General features: G+C 47.1%; 1 protein-coding gene across 1 annotated transcript in view; it reads left to right on the plus strand.

The window, feature by feature from the left end:
• Nucleotides 1-12,844, plus strand: part of MTMR7 (myotubularin related protein 7) — a 99,210-nt gene that overhangs the window by 39,926 nt on the left and 46,440 nt on the right. Inside the window, exon 5 of the mRNA XM_058289968.2 lies at nt 8,797-8,925. Coding sequence (XP_058145951.1) covers nt 8,797-8,925 — 129 coding nt within the window. The remainder of the gene's footprint in view (nt 1-8,796; nt 8,926-12,844) is intronic.

Below are 12,844 nucleotides of genomic sequence, written 5' to 3' on the forward strand. Positions count from 1 at the left end.
TCAGGTCCCATGGCTTCTCTGACCACGCTCAGGTCCCGTGGCTTCTGTGACCACCCTCAGGTCCCATGGCTTCTGTGACCACCCTCAGGTCCCGTGGCTTCTGTGACCACGCTCAGGTCCCGTGGCTTCTGTGACCACCCTCAGGTCCCGTGGCTTCTGTGACCACGCTCAGGTCCCGTGGCTTCTGTAGCTGTGAAGACTGCAGTCGCGTCTCTCGGTTCCCGCCAACTCAAATGGTGAGCGTGGGACCCCTGGAGAGGGTCCCCTCTGCTCCCGCCCTTTGGCGGCTGGAGGCACAGGAACCCGGAGGCCGGGCCGCTGTGTGGGGGCAGCCGGACCCACGTCCCCCCAAGCCCATTGTGGGGCGGCTGTGGCAGCGGGAGGCCACGGGCCGGGCGGCCTTGGCCCTCGGGGGGAGAGAACATGGAGCAGTGGGTCCAGAAGGGCCATGTGCCAGCAGTGATTGTGTAAACACTTGAAATTATAAGTCGTGGAAATCCTTGACCAAGAGCTGGAAAAGAGAGAAAACCAACCAAACACCTCCGTCCCACTGCCTGACACTTTTACTATTTATTATCTCGTGAAACTTTCCTTCCTGTTCCTTCTTATCGCCATAGTTTACAAGCTATTTTCTTATCCAGGTAAAGCCCATGAGTTGTTGAAAATTGGAAAATACAGGGAACAACAATTTTAAAATAACCGAATAATGCCTTCACCCACAGCTAATCACTGCTAATATAATACGGAGTTTCAGAATTTTAATAGATATGTATTAGGTTTTGTGTATACACATGCACACCCACATACACAAATATATATAGCAAAAATGGAATCATACTATGTATGTTTTGTCCCCTGCTTTTCTTCATGTAGTGAGGACATCTTGGTAGCTAAATGTTTGCCCACATTTTAAGTTATTTTTTAATGCATATTTCTGAGGGTAGAAGTTCTGTGACTTAGTGTTTACACAAAGTTTTGTACTGTCAAAAAAAAAGCCTCAGAGAAGTTGTGCCAGTTTATGTAAATTCTCAGCAGTTGTGTATGAGAATACTTGATTCTGGTACCCTCATCCATAAAGAGTTTAATTTTTTAAAAAATCTCTCGACAGCTTGATAGCGGGAAAAATGTTTTCTCATTTTAATTTAATCCATATGTCTTGAATTTTAACTCTTTATATGTTTATTGGCCATTTTTATCTTAGGTCCTATTAATTGGCCATCATATATTTTGAATCCTGATGATTTTATTAACCTTACCATAAAGATTTTCTGTGGTGCTGTATAATATTCATAGCAATCAATTAAATGGCTATACTCTTCATCAAATGACTGTACCATTCATTCAGGTATTTCCTTATTAGATATTTAGATTCCTCATGATTTCTTGCTATATGAGTAATTCTGGGAGTTACATATTTGTATATGTGACTCCCCCCCCCATATTTTAATTTATAAGAATAAATTCTCAGAATCTATCAAAAATCTTAAAGGGCTTTGTTTTTCGGTTCATATTTAATTTCTACCAGATAAGCTATTGATGTGTTTGTCATTTATCAATATTTGGTTGTTAATTTTTCCCCCCTTGAATTCCAGTCAGTGCATGTGGTCTGTAAGATTAGAACATTGAATTTCTGAAGATTTATGTTTTCATAAAATGCCCGGTATTTGATTAATTTTTATCAGCATTTTGAGGGTTTCTGAAACATGTTAGTAGAGAATAAAATTCTGTATCTATCTAAATCACATTTTTAATATTATTTAATCTTTTGCTTAGGTCACTTCTGTCACAGGTATGTGAAGAATCTCCCATTATGGTTGTCGAATAGACATTTTCTCCTTACTTTTCTAGAAGTGTTTTCTTCCCACATTTCGCAGATATGTTGCTTAGTATATAATGGCTTTGGGACATCTTCACTGTGCTGTTGTTTTTATTGATGTCAAATATTTTTTTTCTCTGAATGCTTTTGATTTTGAATTCTATTTTGTATGATTCTGTTTTTGTCAGATTTTGCCTGGTAGAGCTCTATTTATCCCTCTGTTTTCCATCTTTGTGTATATATATATATTTTTTGTCTTTTTAAAATTGGGTGTGGTAGATTTTGTTTTAACTCAGTCTGAAAATCTCTTGGTGGGAACTACTATCTATGACATTGTTCTGGATATTGCATTTTGTGTGTTTTGTTAGTCATGCTTTCCACCCCCACCCCATATCTATTGTTTTAGGTAGATAAAATACAAATATATATAGGAGTTTTCCATGTGTTTTCTGATAATTATTTTGGAAGTATACATCCTTTTGCTTTTCTTCGATTACCCTTGATTTTTTTTTTTTAAAGATTTATTTTTATTTATTTAATTCCCCTCCCCTCCCCCAGTTGTCTGTTCTTGGTGTCTATTTGCTGCGTCTTGTTTCTTTGTCCGCTTCTGTTGTCGTCAGCGGCACGGGAAGTGTGTGCGGCGCCATTCCTGGGCAGGCTGCACTTTCTTTCGTGCTGGGCGGCTCTCCTTATGGGCGCACTCCTTGCGCGTGGGGCTCCCCTACGCGGGGGACACCCCTGCATGGCAGGGCACTCCTTGCGCGCATCAGCACTGCGCATGGGCCAGCTCCACACGGGTCAAGGAGGCCCGGGGCTTGAACCGCGGACCTCCCATGTGGTAGACGGACGCCCTAACCACTGGGCCAAAGTCCGTTTCCCTCCCCTTGGTTTTTTAAAGTGTTATTTTTATCGTGCCGCACGGCATCCACCGCTTTGGAGAGGCGTGGAATGGCTCCCGGCAGACCTGGGCATGCCAGCCCTGAATCCCAAAGCTCTTTGCCCCCCTGAGGGTGCCAAATGCAATCCTGCTCCAGCGCTGCCAGCGGGAAGCTGGTGTTCTTATTCCCTTGCTTTTATTCGCCGTTTCTTCAGTTGGGAATAGGAACATGTACTGCTGTTGGTGTGTTTCTATACCTTCCGTACACTGTATCATGCTGTCTCAAGTCTTCTGAGCCTTTCACTCCACATCGTAGCTGTGATTCCGATTCACTTGACAAACCTGTATATAATGTTACCACACGCCAGGCATGTTCTAAAACCTTGACAAATACTGGCAGTCCTGTGACAGAGTACTGTTATTTTGCCCTCTTTACCCACGGGGGAACCTGCGCATAGAGAGATTAAGTAAATGTACCAGGCATGGAGGTTGCAGTAGATACCTACAGCTCCAGCTCATGCGTTCTTCACCTTGTACTGAGTTCTGTTTGACAAAAATGCCATTGTTTAAAACAATGCATCCATTCTTTCAGTTATCTTTTTTTGCCTTACCTTTACAATAAGGCTGTTATCTGGCTTGTATATGTCTCGTAGTACATTGTGAGCATCTACGTAGGGCTAGAATTTCTGGGTTGGAGGATATATGGTTTTTAGCTAATTTTTTACCAAAAATTACCAAAAATTTTACCAAAAAATGTGGATTTACAGACCTACTAGCAAGATATATGCGTTCTCACTGTGCCACATGCTCACCACGGTTGGTTTTATGTATCTATAATACATTTCTGTGTGTGTGTGTGTGTACATGCACTCTTTTTTTTTTTTTTTTTTAAAGATTTATTTTTATTTCTTTAATTCCCCTCCTCTCCCCCTGTTGTCTGTTTTCTGTGTCTTTTTGCTGCGTCTTGTTTCTTGTTTCTTTGTCCGCTTCTGTTGTCGTCAGCGGCACGGGAAGTGTGGGCGGCGCCATTCCTGGGCAGGCTGCTCCCTCCTTCGCGCTGGGCGGCTCTCTTCATGGGTGCACTCCTTGCGCGTGGGGCTCCCCTACGCGGGGGACACCCTGCGTGGCAGGGCACTCCTTGCGCGCATCAGCACTGCGCATGGCCAGCTCCACACGGGTCAAGGAGGCCCGGGGCTTGAACCGCGGACCTCCCATGTGGTAGACGGACGCCCTAACCACTGGGCCAAAGTCCGTTTCCCGACATGCACTCTTGAACATAGCAGTTTCACTTCTGGGAATGTATTCTATAGATTTAATAGCACACACACAATATTGTCCAGTTTATTCACTGAAGTAATGTTTGTAATAGCAAATATTAGAAGAAACTCAAATTTCTTTAAGAGGGGACCAGTTAAGTAATTTTTGGTTTATCGATATAATTAGCATGGAACCATAAAGAGAAATGAGGAAGATTTCTATGAATTAGGAAAATTTGCTAAAATATGTTATTAGATTGAAAAAGTAGGCACGTGCAATTAATATAGAATGGTGCCTTTTGTCTAAAAGAAGGGAGAGAAATAATATGTTTATATATAAATATATATATTTGTAATTGCCCAAGAGTGATAATTAGGAAGTAGGTGGGAAAGAGGTAGACGGAAGACAAGGATGAGCACGAGATTTCTCCTTACACATGTTTTTTTGTATTGTTTCATTTCTCTAACCATTGATTATCTAATCACAAAATTAAATTTAGCAAGTGCCAATCTCTTAGTGTGAAAGGGCATCTCAGTGCGGGTTAACTTGCACTGTGCATACCACTAAGAAGATTCCGCATGTGTTTATCAGTCAGTAGACTTCTAATTGCCTCTTCACATTTTTTTGCCCATTTTTTCTCTAAGTTTATCATTTTCTTATTCCTTTTCAGAGGTTTTTTTATGTTCTAGATAATAGTCTGCTATCACAGCTGTTGGAAATATCTCCTCTCAGTTGTTGCCTGAGAAACTGAGTTGTCAATCTTTCTTACCATGTTACCATGTTTTAGCATTTAGTTTTTAAAAATCCTCTTCTGCCTGAGTTCATTAGGCTATTCTCCTATATTTTCTTTTTAAAGCTATAAAGTTTTTCTTTTCACATCTATGTGGTTTTTATGTTTCTAAGAGAGATGGGTAACTAATTGTCCCAGGGCCTACCAGTTTTCAGTGGCACTTCTGCCATACATAGATCAATAAATAGGTCATACTCATGTCCGTCTGTTATAGTCCACTGGTCTGTCTGCTAACCCTTGTACCAATTTGACACTGTATAAATTCCATATTACATTTTTACTAGTTATGGTTTTTATAGCTTTATAATTAATCTTAATATCCTGCAGGTAAGGTGCTTCCACATCAGCTTTAGCAATTCCCTGCTGTTCTTGACCCATGCTCTTCTGTGTAAATCAGAGAATATGCTGTCAGAGTTCATGAAAATCCCCTTTGGGACTTTTCCTGAAATTGTACTGAATGTATCAGTTTTGGGGATAGAACGGACACTTTTGTGATGGAGACTTTTTCCTCCTCACGCTTAAAGGCTAACAGCCGTGGCCTGGCACAGTAGGTGGACGCTGGGACCCTTGGCGCTCGGTGTGAAGTTTCTAGCGGGTGTAATCAGAGCGGTTTGTTCTCCCGCTGAGACGACCTCAGCAGTGGATGTTCATCCTTAATGAAAGGAAGGGAAGTCCAGGTTTCGTAAGAAAATCGGATTTTCCCTTTACTATGACACATCGTTGGGTGAAGAAGAAAATGAGGCTGGACCACACCTTGTGGAATAATATTTTCTTAAAAACACAAGTTCTTCCTCTTTTTGAGGAGCTCTTCTAGAGTCAGCACCACAAACATGACTCATGGCGAGTCCCCGAACCCCGCGTTGCTCAGGCTGTGAACCCTGCGTCACTCAGCATTGCTTCCTAAAGTGACTCACAGCCACGCCCAGCTAACAACCAGCCAGTTGTGTTGAAGCAGAAAAGCTGAAAACATGGGGAATTTTCTGATTTTAAAAATATCACTGAAATAGGGTGCTTCACCCTGATTTGTCACCAACTTAGAAATAGAATGAAAATATTGTTCTTCCAGAAAATTTCAGACTGATGGTCCATTGGAGGGTTACATCCTCATCTGTTTCTTTCTTTTTTTTTTTTTTAAGATTTACTTTATTTATTTCTAACCCCCTCGTCATTTGCTCTCGCTGTTTGTTGTCTGTTTGTTGTGTACTTGTCTTTTTTTTTTTTTAGGAGTCACCAGGAACTGAATCCAGGACCTCCCATTAGGAAGGCACCTAATTGCTTGAGCTCCCTGCTTTTTGAGTCTCTCATTGTGGTTTCCTCCTTGTGTCTCTCAGTTGTGTCATCTTTTTGCATCAGCTTGCTGCGCCAGCCCAGCAGGTCAGCCCATCACATCAGCTCGCTGTCTTGCTCATCTTCTTTAGGAGGCACCAGGAACTGAACCCAGGACCTCCTGTGTGGTAGGCAGGCACCCAACTGCTTGAGCTACATCCACTTCACTCGCTCATTGTTCCTTTGGTTTTTTTTTTTTTGAAGATTTATTTATTTTTTATTTATTTATCTCCCCTTCCCCTGCTCCAGTTGTCTGCTCTCTGTTTCCATTCACTGTGTTTTCTTCTGTGACTGCTTCTATCCTTATCAGCAGCACCGCGAATCTGTGTTTCTTTTTGTTGCGTCATCTTGCTGTGTCAGCTCTCCGTGTGTGCGGCGCCATTCCTGGGCAGGCTGCACTTTCTTTTCACGCTGGGCGGCTCTCCTTACGGGACGCACTCCTTGCGCGTGGGGCTCCCCTACGCAGGGACACCTCTGCGTGGCAGGGCACTCCTTGCACGCACAGCACTGCACATGGGCCAGCTGCGCACGGGTCACGGAGGCCCGGGGTTTGAACCCTGGACCTCCCATGTGGTAGACGGACGCCCTAACCACTGGGCCAAGTCCGCTTCCCTCCTTTGGTTTTTAACTTCATGCTTGAGAAAACATTTACTCTTTTTCTCTTCCTTTACAAGAGTTATCCTATTTTTCTCTTCTCAAAGTCCTTTGAGGCCAGTGGGGCAGCTCGCGTCATTGTGGAGAGGAGGCTGCTGCACACGGCGGCAGGCACAGAGTACAGCAACGTGGGTGCCAGGCCCCGTGCTGCCGTTTTCCATCGGTGGGGTCTCGGGCAACTCATCATTTGTCACCCCTGGTACTGTTATTTCTAACCAGCTTGCCTGTGGTAGTCTAACACGCTAGGCCAAGATTTCCTTTTGTACCTAGCCCTTGAAATCATCTTTATTTAAGTCAAATGATTGACATTCATCGCTGTTACAATTTTAATCTGCTATTTTGGAATAAAATGTAAAGTATAATCCAAACCAGAAAGTCTTTCTGTTCTTTAGTCCTTATTCATTTTCATTTCTTTACAGCCCAACTGTATGTATTAATTATGTAACTTTATGTATGTAGCAGTCTTTTTATGCTGCTCATAGCCTGTTTCTTCTCTCCCTTACATCATAAATCCCTTGAGATCAGTTTTAAGACTTAAGCATTTAAGAAGGTTGTCTATGTAGATATATCTCAGTTCGTGACAACCAACCCTTACCCCAGGGGCTCTGCAGGCGGCAGTCGCGCTCGTGGCAGGTCCTACCCCGTGCGGCGCTGGGTTCCGGGGCAGGAGCGGTGGGCTGGGCCGACCACGAGCACTGCGGATCCCGCGCCTCCGGAGGGCCTGCTTCTACGTAATAAGCCCAGAGGAGACCACGGACGGGCTGCTGCCACCACCGCCAGCGCGGGCTGGGCAACAACAGTGTGCCCACCGCCAGCCTCCGGCCCTTCCTTCCGTCTCTCAGGGGCCCTGTCAGGGCTCATTTGGGAGACCGCTGCGGCCGGGTCAGCTTTGGAGACTGGACAGCCACGCCGCGCAGTGCGGTTCGGCTTCCCCACGGCCATGACGTTGGCGAATCGGAGTCAGGGTCTAACCCTCTGCTTTCTCACTAGCTGGCCCCAGAATTCCCACTGTGGAAATCGCTTCCAGAGAGAGAACATGATTTCTCACCACTTACAAAAGCAACACGGAAGAAACAAAAGCACAGACGCTAGGCTGTGCGGCGTGGACCATGCACAGGAGAGCTGCGTGCGCGGGGAGGTGCGAGGGGCTCTGGGTCTCGAAGCGTGGATGAGATGTGGAAAGACAGAGGGGAGGGGAAGCGGACTTGGCCCAGCGGTTAGGGCATCCGCTTACCACATGGGAGGTCGCGGTTCAAACCCCGGGCCTCCTTGACCCGTGCGCAGCTGGCCCATGTGCAGTGCTGTGCGCGCAAGGAGTGCCGTGCCACGCAGGGGTGTCCCCCGCGTAGGGGAGCCCCATGCGCAAGGAGTGCGCCCCGTAAGGAGAGCCGCCCAGCGCGAAAGAAAGTGCAACCTGCCCAGGAATGGCGCCGCCCACACAGAGAGCTGACACAACAAGATGACACAACAAAAAGAAACACAGATTCCCGGTGCTGCTGATAAGGATAGAAGGGGTCACAGAAGAACACACAGCAAGTGGACACAGAGAGCAGACAACCTGGGGTGGGGGGGGGAGGAATAAATAAAAAATAAATAAATCTAAAAAAAAAATGACAGAGGAGAGGGGCATTCGGGGGTGTCGGCATGACCGACTGCTCAGGGGCAGGGTGCGTGGTGCGTGCTGGGGACAGCCGGTGCCTTCATCTTCGGGAAACTGTCTCCAGCGTCAGGCAGCGGCGAGTGTCTTTCCGTCACCTACAGGCTGCTAAGGTTCTCAGTTTCCAGGAGACCAGGGCAGGCTGTCCCCTTGCGATGGCAGGCGCGCTCAGCTGCTCCTCTCCCTGCCAAGCAGAGAAAAGGGCGCTGTGGCTTCCTCGTTCTTCCCCAGTACGATTCCGTGGGATCAGCAGCACGTCCTCCCCACGAATGGGCTCTTGGTTTCCTCCCGACGGGCTTCTCTGTAACTTAGGAAAACTTACGTGTGCAGCCTGGGAGTCTGGTGAAATGGAATTTCTCAGGGCAGCCTCAAAGCATGGCCAGATTGCCTAACGTGGCCCCCTCGTGTTTCCCGTGCAGGCCTGTGAGTCGTACCCCACGGAGCTGTACGTCCCCAGAGCGGCCACGGCGCACATCATTGTGGGCAGCTCCAAGTTCCGCAGCCGCCGGCGCTTTCCTGTCCTGTCCTACTACTACAGAGAGAACCAGGTGAGTCCCCCGGCCTCGCCTTTCCTCTTCTAGCTGCGCTCTCCTGTGTGTCTGTGGCCACGTTTAAAAACAGGCAGGTGTTGTCGGGCGCGGCATGACATGACACGCGTGGGCTCGGGCTGGTGTGTCGTGCAGAGGATGGCTGTGTTTACTGACGGTGAGGTGAGGGGTAGTTTCGGAAGACACCTACTGTGATGCACCACGTGGGGAGCCCGCGTTGAAGTGGTCGCCTCCGGAGCCTCCCAGCTTGTTCCCAGGCCCCGGAGATCCTTGGGAACGCGTTTTCAGAAGAGCGCCTTGTGCCCATGGCACACTGCCCTCCTCCTTCTTCTTCTTGTGGCACCTTCTTCTGAATCTCCTGAGGGTGAAAAATGTTTGCTTCTAGAGAGGGGATTTTTTAAAAAGCTGGAATTAGGTTTGTCTGCAGCTAACAGAGCCGAAGGAACCCTGACTAAACAAGGTGGAACTTTGTTTCCCTCATGAAGTCCAGAGGTGGCCCCACGCCTGCGGTCCAGGACCGCCCCTCACCCTCAGGGCCCAAGCAGGGTCCAGCTCTCTTCTGCCAGCCCGAGAGCGGGGCGCTCACCCCCGGCTGCTGGAGATGTGACTTTAGAGCCAGCTGTCACCTCCAGCTCCAGGCAGCAGGGCCCAGAGGGGTTAAAGGGCCCTGTGTTAGTCAGCCAAAGGGGTGCTGGTGCAAAATACCAGAAATGGGGTGGTTTTATAAAGGGTATTTATTTGGGGTAGGAGTTTACAGATACCAGGCCATAAAGCATAAGTTACTTCCCTCACCAAAGTCTATTTCCACGTGGTGGAGCAAGATGGCTGCCGACGTCTGCGAGGGCTCAGGCTTTCTGGGTTCCTCCTTCCAGGGTTTTTCTTCTTTCTGGGTTCAAGGTCCCTTCCTTCCCAGGGCTTGCTTCTTCCTGGGCTCAGGGTTCCTCTCTTCCTGTGGCTGGCTTCTCTTTCCTCTGTGAGCTTACTTACCAGGGCTCCAGCTTAAGGCTTCAGCATCAAACTCTAACATCAAAGCTCCAACATCAAAATCCTTAACTCTGACCTTTACCATGCCTTTTATCTGTCCCCACCAAGGGATGGGGACTCAATGCCCTACTGGTACCCTAGTTTTACATAATTACCTAATCAAGTAAACCTCTGACTCCAGTATAATCTAATATGCCCAGAGGAAAAGATCAGTTTACAAACATAATCCAGTATTTCTTTTTGGAATTCATCAATAACATCAAACTGCTACAGGCACCAACGGGTGCCTTTTTAAGTAGGTACATAGAGACTTCTGCTCCGATCCATTGGTCAGAACTCTACAGAGAAGGCGAGAAAGGGCTGTCTTATGAATAGCCACGTGAGCAACTGAAAATCGAGGCTGCCTTTCTGTCGAGGAAAGGAAGACACATTTGAGGGCCAGGTGTGGTCTTCGCCACCCACTCCAGCCAGGTGGAAAGGTAGGTTTTCAAGTCAGGTAATTCAAGGTCAAGCGAGGCGATCGACAGTGAGACAGGTGCGTGTGAGTGTTGAGTGTGTGGGATGTGCCTGCCCCACAGGCTGCAGGCAAAGCAGGGTCTAAGTCAGAATTAAATTCCAAAACTCTCTGAGCACTGCCAGGTTAAGCATCTAGCCTTCCGCGTTGCCTGCTCTGAAGGAAAATACTCACGTAGCGGTGTAAGTTCTTTTAATTCGAAAGGCTGTAAATTTCTGACCACATTGGATCTTCTCTCTCACAATGGGTCTGAAGAAATCAAGGGTTTTACTAATGTCCTGTATTTTTTACTCCAAATATATTCCAAACTACCCAGAAGTGGAGCAGTTAGTTAGAGGCGGAGAACGATGTGAATCACCTTTTTTCTTAAATAAGGAAATGACGATAGACGTGAGATTTCAGGGGTGCTGAGCTTAGGGTGCCAATGACATTCACATTCCTGGGAGCTTGAGTTGCTGAAGAAGAGAAGAAGGAAAAGAGACTTGGAGAGGGAGGAGGGAGATTCAGGCTTGGGGGTGGACAGGGTCCTTCAAAAGTGCGTGTAGTGCCACTCTACTCTTCTTTTCCTTCCCTTTTACTGCTCTTGAACAAAGAGAATTGTGTTTTTGCGTGTACCAGCGTGGTCTGAAGGCCAAGCGAGCTGTGTCTCAGGACAGGATGGATGTTTTATCAGTAGATCCTGGAGCCCCGCTTCTTCCCTTGCTGACCCCAGCCCTCCTCTCCGCTCCGTGCTCTCAGCTCTCTTTCTTTTCTTTACCTCCAGGCCCCCAAATGAACTCACACGGAAATCAGGTACAGCCTAAGGTCACTCCCTTTCTGTCTTTAAGACTTTAAAGTGGATTGTATTTCAAGTTTTAGCTTTTCCTACAAGATGCACCGCTGAGGTGTGTTTCTCAGCATTGCTAAGTCATCTGGTCATTTCTGGGCAATGTGTGACACACCTGCTCACACCTGCCTCTACCCCGTGGTCTAAAAACCTGTACTGCAGTGGCATAACTGTCAGATGTGTACTTATAACAGTGTTTGACTTTTAATACCAAGGCTAGTCGTGTAAATGCGTTAGGGCTTTTTACAAAGAGAAGCCTTGGTACTGAACGTGGATTTTGGTGTTTAAATGGAAGACACGTGAAATGCCAGGGCAGCTTTCCTTGATATTGTTGTTCATCAGAACCCACACATAGAGCAGGAGGTCTTCCATAAAAAGTCAACAGATACAGATTACACCAATTTGCTTATCTTTTTTCCTTCCCTTTGTCATTTTTAGACATACTGGACTCCAGTATATTTTCTTACCCCGGGGGAAATTTTCTTTATGAATAAGAATACCACATTTTATAGTTAAAATACTGCTCCCCACATAGCATCACCAAAGGGGCACTGCCAGTGTCGAGGAGACGCCGGCTGAGGCGGGGCAGGGGGTTCGGGGAGGACATTGAGAGCAGCCGAGCCCCCTCGGTCCCTGAGCCTGAGGTGGCCCCTCCGAGAAAGCCCCTGCTGGTGTGCAGGAGGTCCTGTGAGCAGCTTTGGCTTTTTTCTTTTTTTAATTATCTTTTTTTTTTAAAGTACATAAATCACACAAAATGTTACCAAAAAAAGTAAGAGTTTCCCATCTACCCCTCTCCCCACAGCCCCCATTGCTCCCACATCTTCTTTCATTAGTGTAGTACACTCCTTACATTTGGTGAACACATTTTGGAGCACGGCTGCCCCACATGGATAATCGCTTACATTGTAGTTCACCGTCTCCCCCAGTCCATCCAGTGGGTTAGGGCAGGATATATAATGTCCAGCCTCTGTCCCTGCAGTATCATTCAGCATCATTCAATGCCAAGTCCTGAAAATGCCCCCACATCACACCTCCTCTTCCCTCTCCCTGCCCTCAGCAACTCCTATGGCCACTGTCTCCACATCAATGACAGAATTTCATCCATTGCTAGAGTCACAATAGTTCTATAGTAGAATACCAGGAAGTCCACTCTAACCCATATTTTATTCCTCCATCCTGCGGACCCTGGGATGGTGATGTCCACTCCACCTCTGTATCAAGAGGGGGCTTAGGTCCCACATGGCTGATGGATGCGATTCTCCTGCTTGCAGTTGTAGGCACTCTCGGCTCCCTGGTGTGGTGGTTGACCATCCTCGCCTCCCCGTCAGCTGACCTAGATAAGTCCAATGAACTGGAGAGTAGGAGTTGCAAATCCGCTGAGGCTCAGGGCCCAGCTGGCCCATGGCCAGTCCAGAGATTCAGGCCTGCTGGGAATACACCAACCCCAGGTCCTTTGACCAGCTTTTATCTTACAGGGATTGGACAGGGCCACCCAGGCTTCCCTCGGCGTTTCAAAACACTAACAGCTTTCCGGATCACAGAGACATGTGAGCGCCATCTGTGGATGTGTGCATTTAATAGGCCTCTGATGGCTG

The sequence above is a fragment of the Dasypus novemcinctus genome, chromosome 29 (genome assembly GCF_030445035.2).
Source record: "Dasypus novemcinctus isolate mDasNov1 chromosome 29, mDasNov1.1.hap2, whole genome shotgun sequence".
Lineage (NCBI taxonomy): Eukaryota > Metazoa > Chordata > Mammalia > Cingulata > Dasypodidae > Dasypus > Dasypus novemcinctus.